This window comes from Xyrauchen texanus, chromosome 47 (assembly GCF_025860055.1).
Source record: "Xyrauchen texanus isolate HMW12.3.18 chromosome 47, RBS_HiC_50CHRs, whole genome shotgun sequence".
NCBI lineage: Eukaryota > Metazoa > Chordata > Actinopteri > Cypriniformes > Catostomidae > Xyrauchen > Xyrauchen texanus.
The window spans coordinates 27,167,879-27,183,737 of record NC_068322.1 but is presented as its reverse complement, the minus strand read 5'-3'; the positions used below and the strand labels follow the sequence as shown (position 1 = coordinate 27,183,737).

Here is a 15,859-nt window from a genome sequence, read left to right as displayed (position 1 = left end):
GGGGAGGAACATCTGGCAATACGACACGTGGGCTCACCAGCTGCACAGTGCAGAGGCGTGGTGGTAGGTCCTGCCTCAAATGGGAGGAGCTCTAAAAACACAGCGACCAGGGCAGAGAGAGCTCTGCCCAAGGGAGACGTGAGTCTTCCTACAGGGAGACCGTAACATGGAAAATACATAACAAGGGGTTACCGGAGTAACCAGACCTGTGGAGCACCTATCCCAGTGCAGGGCATATTAGAACCCATAGTGGGTCCGGCTGCAAATTACTCAGCCGAATTTGCGAGTCACAGTGCTAGGGAGGAAGGACATCCAGGGTTCACGAGTTTGACATTTTGACATTTATGCATTTGGCAGACGCTTTTATCCAAAGCGACTTACAGAGCCCTTATTACAGGGACAATCCCCCCGGAGCCACCTGGAGTTAAGTACCTTGCTCAAGGACACAATTGTGGTGACTGTGGGTATCAAACTAGCGACTGTCTGATTACCAGATTACCAGTTATATGCTTTAGACCACTACACCACCACCACTCCAGTTTGTTATCTCGCATGGTAGTAGCAGCGAACGTCTTCACCTCATGGAGGGGAAAGGTGCTATACGCAAGCGATACACCCAGCCAGTTGTTCCGTATTAACAAACTTACCTGTTCATACCTGACAAAACACAGGACGAAACCAGCTCAACCTGGAGATTGTGAAATCTCGAAAAGGTACTGGGTGTTGCCCAGCCCGCTGCTCTGCAGATGTGTGCAAAAGAGATGCCATTGACCAGTGCCCACGAGGATGCCACACTCGTTGTAGAGTGTGCTCGTATTCTCAAAGGGGAGGCACGGCCTAGGCCTGGTATTCCAAAGTGATGGCATCCACGATCCAGTTGGTAAGCCCTTGTTTGGAGACAGTGTTCCCTTTCCACTGTCTGCTAAAGCAGACAAAGAGCTGCTCAGAGTATCTAAAGCTCTATGAGTGATCCAAGTAGATGCACAAAGAAAACACTGGACATAGCAATGATAGGGCTGGGTCTGCCTCCTCCCGGGGCAGCACTTGCAGGCTCACCACCTGATCCCTGAAGTGGGTCGTGGAAACCTTGGGCACATAGCCCAGCTGGGGCCTCAGGATTACGTGAGAATCTGCCGGACCAAACTCCAGACAAGTGTCGCCTACAGAGAATGCTTGCAGGTCCACAACCCTCTTCAAGGAGAGGGCTTTCAGCTCGACTGACTCTAGTGGGACAATTACCGGGAAGTGAACATGTCAACCTGTGCTTTGCCGAATCGAATCCAAATCAGCTGGACCACATGGGGGTGGAGTCTAAACTCTCTGCTGAGCGTCACCTGCCACGACAGCATGTCCGCTGTGGCATTGAGGCTGCCCGGGATGTGAGTGGCCCTCAGTGACCTCAGCCGCTGCTGACACCAAAGGAGGATATGGCAGCCGAGTTGCAACATGCGAGGAGAACGTACGCCACCTTGGCAATTTATATACGTTGGACCGGACCAACACATGCTTGCCCTGGATCAATGGCAATAGCCTCCGCAGTGCGAGCGGTTGGTGTGCCAACACAGCGGTGGTCCTGTCCAGGAGCCAGCAGTTGTGTGCCCATTGCACACTGCACCCCAGCCTGACTCAGAAGCATCTGTGGTGACCACAACGTGTCTGGACACCTGCTGTAAAGAGACAAAAACATTAGTTCTGTCCAAGGGCTGAATAAGTGGCGGCAGATCTGCGTGATAGCTACGCGATGTGTGCCAAGTGCCATGCCCATCTCGGGACTCGAGTCTGAAGCCAGTGCTGAAGCGGTCTCATTAGCATCAACCCGAGCGGCGTGACCACCGCCAAGGATGCCATACGCACCAGAAGCCTCTGAAAGTGTTTAATTGGAACCGCTGTCCTGCACCTGAATGACTTCAGGGAGTTTACCATTGACTGCGTGCGCACGCTTGTGAGGCGCGTTATCATTAAGACGGAGTCTAACTCCATGCCGAGAATAGAGATTCTCTGAACCGGGGAGAGCTTGCACTTTTCCCAATTGACCCGAAGCCCTAGACGGCTGAGGTGCATGAGCACCAGGTCCCTGTGTGCGCACAACAACTCTTGAGAATGTACCAAGATCAGCCAGTCATCTGTATGCAGATGCCCACTTCCCTTAATGGGTCTCAGCTGCCTCTGCGACCTTCGTAAAGATGTGAGGGGACAGGGAATGGCAGAAGGGGAGGACCTTGTACTAATATACTGGGCCGTCGAAAGCAAACCGTAGGAAGGGTCTGTGTCGAGGTAATATGGAGACATGAAAGTACACATACTTAAGGTCTAACGCCGCAAACCAATCTTGATGCCGGACACAAATATGTTTCTGCATCAGCATCTTGAACGTGAGTCTGTGTAAGGCCCAGTTCAGAACTCACAGGTCCAAGATTGGCCGCAACCCACAGCCTTTCTTTGGCATGATGAAGTAAGTGCTGTAGAACCCTATCCTCATATCGGCTGGAGGGACAGGCTCTATCGCGCCCTTGCGCAGAAGGGTCACGATCTCTGCACTCAGGGTGCCGGCATTCTCGCCAAGCTCCGGGCACTAAGGGACGATTGCATCTGGCGTACCTGGGGGTGGGGCCTCGCGGCGGTGGGAGCAGGCAACACCACGTCAAGAAGCGTTGCTTCGATCAGAGGCGGCTGCGCTGAGGGGAACCTCAAAGCACTTACCTTGCTACGCATACCCGGCATAGGGGGCCATCCTCGAGACTCGTCACAACCGGCTGGCCGTGGTTGTAGGTGTGGCACGGCCGGGCACACAAAGGCGGGGGTGCGGGGGCCTGGCTGCGAGTGCTCGGTGTACCAACTGTGCGTTTAATTAGTTTTAAAAAATGTCACCGATTCACAGCTCAAGATTGAATTAATGTTTGTTTTAATGGACCATGTACCACAATTAATAGCAATTAATGACAGGAAACTGTGCCATTACTATGTTTTAAAAACGCAATCAATTCACAGCTCTAATATACAGTATACAGTATATAATCTGTAATATATCATTCATATGTTTGCCGTATGAGTTCAGACACACACACAAAGTGATGTTAGTGTATAGACATACCTTCCAGCACAGCTCGTCAGAGTCTAGCATGAGTGGAAGCAGATATCAGGTTAGTAGCCATCACAATGATTAGATTTATTAGAGTTAAACAGCAGTACTGGTGTGTGTTCAGCTGGTTAAAGCATTTAGCTTAATTATTCAACATTACATATCAATGACATCACTGATTAGTCATGAACTACAAACATATGAGTAAAACAGTGTGAAAACAAAAGTATGACTTATGGTGAATAAGTACACTGAAAACTTTTTCAACTCAATTTAAAGATTCAACTCAACTTTCACTTCAATCACACTTTAAAATAAATGACAATTGCTTTGATATTTTTTGTATCTAATGCCATTTAGTCATTTTTAAGTGGGACTTAAGAGTCCTAATACTTTTTGGGGCCACTGTATATTCATTCTGTTTGATCTAACATTTTTGTGTGTTTGGTCACATGCATTATTTTCTGATGTGAATCTGCTACATCTCAACAAAAGCAGAAATATATTTTACCTCTTACTGACAGAAAAATAGCACCGTTTAGGTAATTTGCTGCAAGTCGTTTTTGCTGAAAAACAAGAAACAAGAAGTTTACAAGTGCACTGAGTTTGATATACATGATATCAAAAAAGGAATCATCTTTGAAGGCAAAATACAGCCTTGAAAATGCTATAGTAACGTTAACAGCATCTTTCTGTTTAGAGATCATGTGTGATCAGGACCTATGGTTGATATGCTGGCAAATCAGTTCCAGCAGTTGTAACATTGGCAAAAAAGTTTGTGACCATGTTTATGATCAAGTCAAGTCAAGTGGTTTTTATTGTCGTTTCAACCATATACAGTTAATACAGTACACAATGAAATGAAACAACGTTCCTCCAGGACATGGTGCTACATAAAACAACATAGGACAAATCCAGAACCACATGAGACTACACAGACTAAATAACATACCTATATAAAGTGCACGTGCAAACGTGTGCAAAAAGTACGGAACAATACAATAAATTACGAACAATGAACAGGACAATAGACACAGTAAGAGACAGTGCAACGCCGACCAGTACACAGTAGTGCAAAAGATGACAGTTTCTAAAAATGCCAAATGTAAACATAACATACTATGAGATAGTGTTCTATGCACATAGCAGTTATTGAGGTAGCAGCCAGGTATAAAGTGACAAAATTAAAGTGCAACTCAGGACACGTGTGTGTGTCAGTCCAGTCTCTTGAGTATTGAGGAGTCTAATGGCCTGGGGGAAAATGTGATGTGTGTTAACAAAGGCATATTAACGTTTTAAGCCTGTATAAGGTTAGCAGATTTGTCGACTTAAGACATCTGCTATCAAAGAGATTGAGCAAACCTCAAAGTTCTGAAGAAGCTGATGCAATTACTCCACGCTGTTTTGTTTTCAGCCTGTGATGCGGGAGTTAAAAATCGTGATTATCATATTATCAAACTAGTAGAAGCCTAGTGATTTTAAGTTTAGTCATTAAACTCTGCACGGTGCAAGCTAAAAGGTCATGTAATGTGTTAGCCAGTCAACTTGCATACTATCTTTTTGCAGATAAGCCAGTTTCACACACTGCTCTATAAGAGTTTTCTCTCTGAAACCATCCTCCTCCCCAGCACCACTTGTCTAAATCTGCCATTTACAGAAAATGACATCACACAATTTTAACTGCCTTTTGGTGCTTATGTGTGAATGGTAGCAATACAGATAAAGACCATTGCATGTGTGAATAGCAGATGTAGCAGATTTACCAGAATACTGTATGTAATCTTGCAATTTTACTTCAGTTTAATAGGGTTCATGTGTGAATGTGGTAATGATGGTCAGACAGACCTCTGGTTCAAACAGTCCACTGTATGCTGGATTTGCTGCACTGCGTCTTTTCCTCTCATGTCTTTTACTCTGGATCTCTGACATAAAGAAAGAGGAACAAATGCTGAAAATAAATTTATGTGATTGATCTTTTAATGCATCACACTAGAGTTTTTTGTTTATGTATTCATTAAGGTTGGGAACAAAATTCAGAACATAAATATTAGCAACCCTTATCATAAATGAGAGAAATTAACAGATTTATTTAAAAAGTGTCACATAACAGGAATTTCACTTGTTTAACACAGATTTACATACATTTAACATGATTAATAAGTACTAATATGTCAATTATTCCCTTATATGTAGAATACATTTTTCTATAGATATTTTTTCTCAACTCCTTGGACACTGACACCTTGTGGTGTGGATCATTCAAAATCAATGGTTTTCAGTTACTGATGCCATTGTAAATAAATCTAAATAAAAAATCATTTAGTCAACCCTCTCCATGTAGAATAAAACAGCTTTAATAAAGTTACTGTCTTAATTTCATGTAAATGGCCATGATATTAAACATAATTTTTACACATTACAATTCATTTTTATAGGAGTGAAACTTTTGAACTGGGGAAACAATTACAGAGTGCACCTTTTAAAATTTGGGGTAATCTTGAGCACAAATGAAGTATTAATTTATGTTGTGTGTATGATAACATATTTAGGGGTACTAAAACATTCAATGTGCTTTTAAAAACTACACTTAAGGCAGCAACATTTCATATTTAATTCTATTTCCTCACAATCCAATTCAAATTATAATTCAGCATGCCATTTGCTATCCTCAATTCAAATTAAGGAATTGATTTGGCATTTAAAAGGAATTCTAAATTCAACTGAATGGTGCACAACCCTGTTTTTCATTCAATAAATCATTCAAAATGAAACTGAAAGCCAGTTTCAAAGAGCTCAACTCACCCTCCAGATGTTCTGTAGTTACCAGACCAAGAGCAACCATGAAGTCAATTTTCTGAAAGATGGAGAAAAAATCAATTAGACAGTGTCTGAACAGTTGACATGTGTGTCATACTCCATCTAAAACTTAATTCTACATAAAAAATAAAAAAAATTGGTTTTCAGTCATGTATTCCATGTTGTTGTTGATTTCATTAGACATGCCACAAAGGCAAATATACATTGGCAAAAATAAAACCTACAATTTTGTTAAGGTGAGGCCAGAGAAAATGTTGGCAAGGCAAGTAAAAATCCTGGCCTGACTAGTACATAAATGTACTGGCCTGAGGGTCACGTGGCACGACACGGGGGGTTGGACGCTTGAACGGCGAGCTCTGTGCAATTTGCTAGTTTTTCATTCTTTTTATGTCATAAACCAGTGAGATTCAATACACCCTGCTGCATTACTGTTCTTTGAAGTCAACATGTCAAAGAATTCAAAATTGTCAGGCTCTGGAGATATTAAAAGACACTTATATGTGTCTTTTAATATCTCCAGATATTATATGTAATATAATATCTGGAGATATGTGCTCAAGATGACACCCCAAACAGACAGGGCTGCAGACTAGCGACTCAATTTGGACGGTGTGGTGGGAGAAATTCAACATCAGCTGTCCAGCATGTATGTAATGCTGGCGAAGGTCATGGGTCTTGCTGTAATATGTCGATTTATTGCTTCTATAGATGAAATTCACTGAGTTGTTTACAAGAATCGGGTGTGTCACGAAATGGATCGATTATCTGGAGTCATAGGAGAGGGAATTAGGTTCTAATCTGCTAGAGTGCAAAGCAGATTTGGAACGCATTTGCGAAAAGTTGGAAGACCTTGAGAATCATAAACGGAAACATTTTCTTGTTCCCGGACTTAGCGAATTCAACATGAGAGAAATGTGATCGATTCAAGGAATGTAAGAAACTCTTAAATTGAAGATCGCTTTAGCACTGATGTTCCCGGCCAAATTGAGAAAAGATACTAAGGATGGCCACAAAATATTGACATGCCCACAACAAGCGATGTCTTTCATAAAATCAATGGACTGAGGAAGTCATGGTGTTTCTCACGTTGCTCCCAAGTGAGCTTGAGTCACTGAATATTGACACGACCATCCGAAGAAGCTAGGCGCCTTTTTGTTTCTTTTTGTGCTGGCTCCGACCTAGTGGCTGGAGTTTGTTTTGTGGAATAACACTACTTCGGGACAGTTGTGGATGAATCTGCATGTTTCTTGTGTTTATATCTCCTATTGGCTGGAGCTTGTTTTGTGGAGTATTTTTGCGGGACATTCGAAGGATTAGGTCATCTGCAGCACTCACAAATAGCCAGCTCACATTTGTTTGACTGTTCGAGGAAACTGAATGGCTTTTTGTGTGTGTGTGTGTGTGTATATATGTACTGGTTCTACTAGCAGATGGAGGTTTTTTTGTGTGGAGGAACACACCTTCGAGACAGTTATGTGAATTAATCTAAACGTTTTTTTGTGTTTATTCTGCCTATTGGCTGGAGTTTGTTTTATTGATTATTTTCTGTTATGTAATTCTGTCTCACAAATTTTGCACAGAAGCACCGGACTCGACCAATCCGACAGCAAATTTGACGAGGGGGTTCTCGTAGGCATACATAGACTGTTTGAGTTTAGAGGGATAGACGCTGGTTGGCGCTGTTTTTCTTTTTTCTATTTGTTTGGTTCGGGAAGAATTTTGGGGTTTGACTGTTGCACTAACGTTGGAATGTTTTTTTATTAATTTTTTTATTTAAATTTGAGTTTTGACACAATATATATGTTCTAATATGTCAAAATGTCAAATGTTAAAAGGAGTGGATTGTCTCACTCTCCACGTGGAATATGAATAGGCAAGGTTATTTATTTTCTTAAATGAAAGAAATTTGATATAGTATTTCTTCAAGAAATGCATCTTTCCCCGCAGGAAGCTGAACATTTTGGGAAAGTTATCGTGGGGACTCTCGTAGGCGTACATGGACTATTTGAGTTTAGAGGGATGGACACCGGTTGCACTGTCATGCATGGGGTTAATGTTCAAGTTTTCTTTTTTCTGTCTTTTTTTTCTGGGGAAATTTCTGGGGTTGATTGTTGCACCAATGAGGAATGTGGTCTTAATAATTGTATTTTTGAAATGCAATCTATTTTTTCGAATATGTCAAAATGTCAAATGTTAATATGAGTGGATTGGAAATTCAGGGGCAAAGTCTGATTTTGGCTAATATTTACACACCTAACAATGATGATCAGGGCTTTTTTTATAGATCTTGAAGGGATGTTGCAAGCCACTTGCACCCCTCATGATATAATATTTGGATGAGATTTTAATCTATTAATGGATTCAGTCCTTGATCATAGTGACGCAAAAGTGTGTAAGCCCCCTAGAGCAACATTGACACTTCACAGGATGTGTAAGATTTTGGTCTTATAGATATTTGGAGTCTTGTAAACCCATCTGGGAGGGACTATACATTTTTTTCATCAGTTTAAAAGATTTATTTTAGAATTGATTTTTTGTTTATATCTAAGTTCCTCATTTCATCTGTTGTTGATTGCTCAATTGGAAACATCTTAGTCTCAGATCACGCCCTGGTGAGTTGTTGCCACATGTGGAGAAAATTAAATCATATAGTTGGCGCTTTAATGTATCCCTTTTGCAAAATCCTGATTTCTAGCAAATGTTAAAGGCTGAAATCAATGTTTATATGGAGAACAAGGTGTCCTCCTTATCCTCTGTGGGCGTGGCTAGGAAGGCACTTAAGGCGGTTCTTAGGGGTCGGATTATACAGTAAAAAGATCATTCATAAAAAAATCCAAAGCACCGGAGTTGGAAGGGAATATCAAAAGTGCCGAGGCAGAGCTGAAGCACCGGATGTCATCTGATGTCCTTGTTAAAATTCAGATATAAAACTATTTTGTCGCGGAAGGTGGAGTTTTGGTTATTCAGGGCAAGACAGTCTTACTTTGAGATGGGGGACACGGCAGGGAAGCTTTTGGCAAGATATATAGAGAAGAGAGAGTGTTTTTCTACCATCCCCTCAGTGAAATCTGCTGGTGGAGAAATTTTTACCCCGGCCATTGATATTAATAATGATTTTAAAGAATTCTATCTTGATCTCTATAGTTCCATGTCTTCATCTACTGATGAGATTATTAGAAATGTTGTGGAACCATTAGAAATCCCTAAACTGATGACATTTCTCTTGACTCCGAGATAACCTTGGAGGAGCTTGGTGAGGTAATTAAGACCTTGCCTACAAGCAAGACTCCAGGCCAGATGGCTTTGCCACTGAGTTTTTTAGATCTTATCCTACAAAACTGGCTCTAATTTTGTTAGAAGTTTATACAGAATCATTAATGAATGGAAAGCTTCCGCCAACCATGACACAAGCCCGGATCAGTCTGATTCTTAAAGACAAAGATCCAAGTGAGTGTAAGAGTTATTGTCCAATTTCCCCGATCCAGCTAGACATTAAAATATTGAAAAAAAATGTTGGCTAACCGATTAAGTAAAGTTATGACATCTCTTATACATATAGATCAGGTGGGGTTTAATTGGGGCCGTACCTCTAATAACAACATCTCAACAATATTATGTGGTCAGTGGTGAATGATCAGACTCCGGTCGAGGCCATCTCACTTGACGCGGAAAAGGAATTTGTTATGATAGAATGGGATTATCTTTTTAAGATTTTGGAAATATATGTGTTCAGGAATAATTTCATTTGACGAATTAAGTTACTTTATAGACAACTGGTAGTGGTGGTCCAATAAATGTATTAGTTTCAGATTATTTTACTCTGGCAAACATCAAGTCTGCGCCTTATGCAATTCAAGATTTTACATTGATTTTATAAGACCGCCTCTAGATTGTATAGGCTTGGTCTTAAAGTCACCTACCTGCTAGTGATGCCAATCGGAGGATGGAGACACGGCCCATGTTTTTAGGTGGTGTATTGAGATCCAGGAATTCTGGTTGAAGTTTCAGAGTTTTGTGTGTGACGTGGTGGGCACTCAGGTTTTGTTTTGCCCCAGACTCTGTGTTTTGGGCGATCGGGTGGTCATCGATGTGGGGAATAGTCACATAGAGAATTGGGTTCTGACCTGTGTGATGATTGCCAGGCAGATTATTTTGAGGGGTTGGAGGTCAGCTGGTGTGCCCCATTTTGGGAGTGGTGCATTGAGGGTGGCGGCTTATGAAGAGGTGTCATTTGGAAGATGGAGTAAATTAGATTTGTTTGTTTGGAAATGGGGAAATTATTTAGAGAATTATTTAGAGGTGGGGTGTGGAGAGAGTAGTATAGTTTTATTAGTATGATTATATATATATATATATATATATATATATATATATATATATATATATATATATATATATATATGTTTTTGCTTTTCTTTATTATTGTAAGAAGTAATAAAAAATGTAATAAAAAAAAAAAGAAGAAGATAAGTACTGGCCTGACCGGGAAAGCAGAATTTTTACATTTTTTGGTTAAATTCTGAATGAGGACCGGACTTTAGAGTGACAGTCAAGCCTAGACATTAGCATACCTCTGGATCCTCCTCCTTTTTGGCTAGAGTCGAGGGATCAGGACTTGGCTCCTTTACAGGACTGTCGGTCTGTGAGGCTGGTGAACTTTTGGAGTTACTGGGAATTTGTGGCTGAATTATAATGACCTGGAATAACATGTTAAATAGCTTTAAATAATCAGATGACAATATAGGAAATATACCCCATTAAACACAGACAAAATCCAATCCATACAAAGCTTATAGAGAATAACACATTTTATTGAACATCTTTCTAATTGATTGAATCCCATCAGACCACATTTTCATCTGGTTTTAAGATGCATCTCAGGTGATCCGATCACGTATTTAGGTGAGACAGATCACTGTTTACACCTGGTCGCTTAAATGTGTCTCCTGTGAACACCTGTGTTTGGATTTCGAGGGGAGGGTCTCTGATTTCACTTCAATCACTATAGCAGTGTATTACTGAGTGACATTAAAGCGCAACAAAGTCAGAAAAGACAAAGCTCGGAAAAAAGAGCACACTGTTTCTCCCAGATGCAGTTGAAATCTCATCTAAGCACAAACGTGTTAATTGGAGCAGAATTGTCAGGTATTTTAGAGGAGTACCTGTATTAACTGAGCTTCAGATGTGTGTGCTTCTCATCTGTGCCACTGCATGTTGACATTTCTTTTAAAACCACTCATGACAGGCAAAGTTTAAAACTGTTGTTTTAGTGCAGTGTTTGACTGGTAACAAATGCAAACTTAAAGACATTTAGGTATGGTTTTCTATAAATCTGCTTTGAAACTTGTATTGTGAAAGTGCTGTACAAATAAAAATGAAGCTTTAATCCTAATTATTCAAAAAGTTACTTGAAAATGATGCCAGTATTTGGTAAATCCACCACCCCATTGGATTTGTTACTTCACTCATTTGTTCATCCAAGCTGGCTCTTCTTTATGAAGCCCTATATTCGTCTGCATTTAAAAAAATAAAAAAACAACAGGAATGTTCGGTTTCAAGTTAAGACCTATCGACACATTTGTGGGATGTTTATTTCAACAGAAAATAACTTTTAAAAAAATTGCAGTGACAGTAATGCACTTACAATGAATGTACAAACTTTTTTTTAAGTATTTCCACAAGACACATTGCATCCATATTAACATGAGACTGGTGTGACCAAATCACTTTCTATATATATTTTGTATTATGCTATATAATATATATTATATTATTCTATATATTTGTCTATATAATACCTTGTCTATACAAGCTGTATCCCATATACTGTATCAATTCTTTACCTCCAACTCCTGTCATAACCTTGTTAATCCATTAAACCTAGAAACGTTCATGTGATATACACACAAGAAAACTAAAAAATGAATGGTTTTTATGGAGCAAACTCCACCCACAGCAATTACATCAGAAATTCATCCATCTATAAAAGTAGTCCCACCCAAGGACGATTTAGACAACTTAGCAGCTCAAATAATATACAGTTTTTTACTTCAAAATTCATTAAAGTGCTTTAACATAAATATGAGCTATCCATTGTAAGTGTGGTACTGTAAATGTGGGCAAAAGACACTGAGGAACAGGTCAACATGTTTTTCGTGATCAACATTATGCCACTAATGTATTTGACAGAGCTTAATGTGTGTCAAACCAGGAACAACTCAAACAAGAGTTTCAAACTTCTCCCGGCTGATAAGTCTGTCTCACGCGGAGACGCTCATCACTGGCGCATGCTAGATTTTGTTTATAGCGATTGCTCGCTTTATGGTGAAGAAAATTGGCGATATGCAGCTCTATAAAGAGCAGCTTGTTTTTTGCGAGTTAAAGATGGATCGAAATCAAGTGAACACAAACGTGAGTGTGTAAGCTTAGCCCATTATACTATGCAAATAAAATTATTTGGTTTGTTTTCAATATAAATATCTAAAACTCCTTATGTACATTTACTTTAGTAGCTATATTGCACAATGTTGAATATAATATTTAATTCATTTTAATAATTAAATATTTTAAAATATGGAAAAATCCTTAAGATAATTTACCTGAGCAGCAGCATATAAGATATTTAGACTTGCTTTTAGAGCATTTATGTTGAATATAAGTATAGATTTTCTTTCCTGCACTGGCAGAAGTATATTTAAGATTCATTCTCTTAAAGCAACTCTAAATATCTTATATGTTGCTTCTCAAGTAAATGTATCTTGTTTTAAGGATTTTTAGGCATTTTTAAATGGAGAAGTAGACAAAACACTTGATGATAAAATGATTTTTTTGCAGTGAATTTCATTAATGAATTAAACTTAATAAAAAGTATTTTTCCCCTTGAATTTATTGAATGTCATTTAGAGGTATTTTAAAAGATGATTTTGTCCTTTATTATTTGTAAGCGCGTTTAATACAACTTTTAATACAACTTGAAGAGATAATGATTAATTGCTGCAATAATCACAGAATAGTCTAATTATCTTTAAATTAGTCGATTATAAAAATATTCGTTAGTTGCAGCCCTAGTGTGCCTCATCATCATCAGTTTTGTGTAGGTAACTCAAAAATGTATCCACTTCAAATTACTAATCACTACACTCAAATTAGAATCAGATAACTTCACTGATTACTTCACTAAATAGTAATCAAATTAATTAATGATCTACTTTTAATTGACTTTCTAAAACAATTTTCACCCAAAGGTTTTTTTTTTTCTTTTTTCTTTTTGCTCAACAAATTGAAAATGATGTCTATATTTATGTTTGAAATGAATTCTACATAAATCATTTTATTTTGGAAACATGTGTAACCCAAGTAATGCACTTACAAATATGAACTGAAAGTCAGAAACTGTCGTCAGATTACACAAATTGAGAATGTAATGTTACCTTTCTTTGTTATCTGGAATCTAAGTCAATAGATTCCAGTAACGAATTACTTTTTAAGATTACACCCAACACTGATTCATGCAGTCCTTAAAAACAGGTATAAAGAAGGCCAGAGTCACACTCATGACTTCATGGAAGTTCAACACCAATTCATTATCCATTTGAGCAGCATGTTTTGAGTTGAGTAGGTGATGTGAGATCTTCTGACCTTGCTGTCTGGACTGAAGATCAGCGGTTGAACTTGAATTGCTTCAGTGACTCCTGACACCCCGTGAGCCACAGGTGAGGTCGCTGAGATGACGGCGTACGTCACACCGGCACTGCTGGAGGTGCTGGAAGCACCAGGCATGGGCAAGGGCATTGAGGAACTGTCCTCCTGCCCATTGCACAGTCTGTCATGGCTGACGGTGCTGTTGGCAGTGGGCAGAGATGCGCCCTGGCTCTTGGGACTGACCACAGATCTGCCCTGCGACATACTCCGTGTTTGACCAGACTGCTGCATCTTGCTGCATGGGCTGAGAGGAAGGCTTTCTGGAATGAGGGTCTTTGGCCTGACCTGAAAACACATAAACCATTAGTTTAGTCCTTAAGGAGATACCAGCAATGGAAAGGTTTTGACTTCAGCGTGTAGTATTTTAATTTCTTAGAAGGAATTGTTTAATTTGTCAATGAAAGCAGCAGTTGTCTGTGTGTGGCAGTTCATTTTTCTGTACTGCCTGCCTGTGTTCATATGGACAGAAATATGGAGTAAAGTAAATGCAACTGTATCATATAACACATTAACATAAAATAAAAGTAAATAATATGGCACTTTGAGACATGTATCATTTATTTATATATATATAGCATTTATTTGGTTTAGTGCACTACCTGAGGTAGCACGCTGGGTGAGTGTCCAGCGAGCCGCTGTAGTGAACTGACGTGAGGCACCTTGATAGGGATTGCTGTGAGTGCTCCCAACATCTATTGAAGAGAGAGATTAAACTTCATTAACAATCATCTGCTTAAACAAAACAGATCATAAGATGACTTATCACCTTTTGTGTTGCTCGTGAACATTTTATAGCCATTGACTTACAAAGAGCAATATTTGGCCAATGAAATCTACAATTACTGGTAAAAATGTTTATTGACCATTTTTTTTCATCATAATGGTCAAAGATTTTAATTAAAACATACTGTTGAGGAAAATAACATGAGAAAAAATACACCAAGACACTAACAATCACCGAGCACTTTATTAGGAACAGTATGGTCCAAATCATGAGATCAAACTTTTTCCCCATTCTGATGGTGGATGTGAACATTAACTGAAGCTCCTGACCAGTATCTGCATGATTTTATTCACTGCACGGCTGCCACACAATAGGCTGATTAGATAATCGCAAGAATAAATAGGTGCACAGGAGTACGTAATAAAGTGATGAGTGTGAGATAAGTAATGCACTAGTCACAATGCATAACTTGCATTTTGAATACGCCGTTTTCTTAAAAACTCAGATGAACAATTTAACTAATATAAGTAGGTAATACATCAATATATTCATTGTATGCTATTATTTAAAAATCTTACATATTAAACATTCATGATTAATGAATTAAAATGAATCTTTAATGTATTTGATACATGTTTAAATAATGACATGTTTATACATCTTTCAAAATGTTTTAATATTTGGTTAATTATTATGTAATTAGTGTCAGTGACAGTAAGTCTAATTATTTGTAAATATTATAGCACTTAACTGAATATGAATTAAGCACGAATACATTACGCTCAATACAACACAAACACAATAGCCTTAAATGGTCTGCACTTAAATAGCGCCTTTTTAAACTTAGCGGTATTCGTCTCATTCACCCATTCTCACACACACACACACACACACACACACACACACACACACACACACACACACACACACACCAATGACGGCAGAGCTGCATGCAAGGCGCTAGCCTGCCATTGGGAGCAACTTGGTGTTCATTTTCTTGCCCAGAGCCATATAAAGAGAGAGTTGCGACAACTCCATTGACTCCAATGGAACGTTTTTTTTTACAGCAATGGCGGCTCGTAGAGCCTCTCAATAGTTCCCGGAAGTAGCAGCAAACACCGTAGAGATGCATCAGAACAAACCGTTTGCGACGCACTTTTAAAAGGTGAGACGTTTAAAGAATAATATTATCTTATTCTGTATATTATCAGTACATCTAAATAAAAATAACTTGTAAATTAAAACCTTATAGTTGAGTATTACTCATTAAATTAGGAGATAAGGGATGTTATCGGATAACTAACAGATTAGCTATTAATTGTAAAATCTTTGCAAATACCTCACACATTTTTTTGTTGTTGTAATTTTTATTTATATTTAGATTGCTCCTGCTGACTTGAGCCAACCATTTTTTTCTCCTCTCCATGTCAGTGGGGAAGCCATACATTCGCACACCTTTCTCTGAGCGATTGGAGCATCCCCATGCAGCACAGCAAACCATGGTGAAGACTATGCAACGACAACATGAAAGAAAGGAC

The 15,859-nt window shown here is 39.1% G+C and overlaps 1 protein-coding gene across 1 annotated transcript in view; it reads right to left on the bottom strand.

The window, feature by feature from the left end:
- Positions 1-15,859, bottom strand: part of LOC127638678 (PHD finger protein 21B-like) — a 95,256-nt gene that overhangs the window by 15,481 nt on the left and 63,916 nt on the right. The window contains exons 3-9 of the mRNA XM_052120305.1: positions 14,197-14,289; positions 13,535-13,882; positions 10,468-10,593; positions 5,882-5,933; positions 4,925-5,001; positions 3,591-3,645; positions 3,092-3,114 (exon numbers count right to left, since the gene is read on the bottom strand). Coding sequence (XP_051976265.1) covers positions 3,092-3,114; positions 3,591-3,645; positions 4,925-5,001; positions 5,882-5,933; positions 10,468-10,593; positions 13,535-13,882; positions 14,197-14,289 — 774 coding nt within the window. The remainder of the gene's footprint in view (positions 1-3,091; positions 3,115-3,590; positions 3,646-4,924; positions 5,002-5,881; positions 5,934-10,467; positions 10,594-13,534; positions 13,883-14,196; positions 14,290-15,859) is intronic.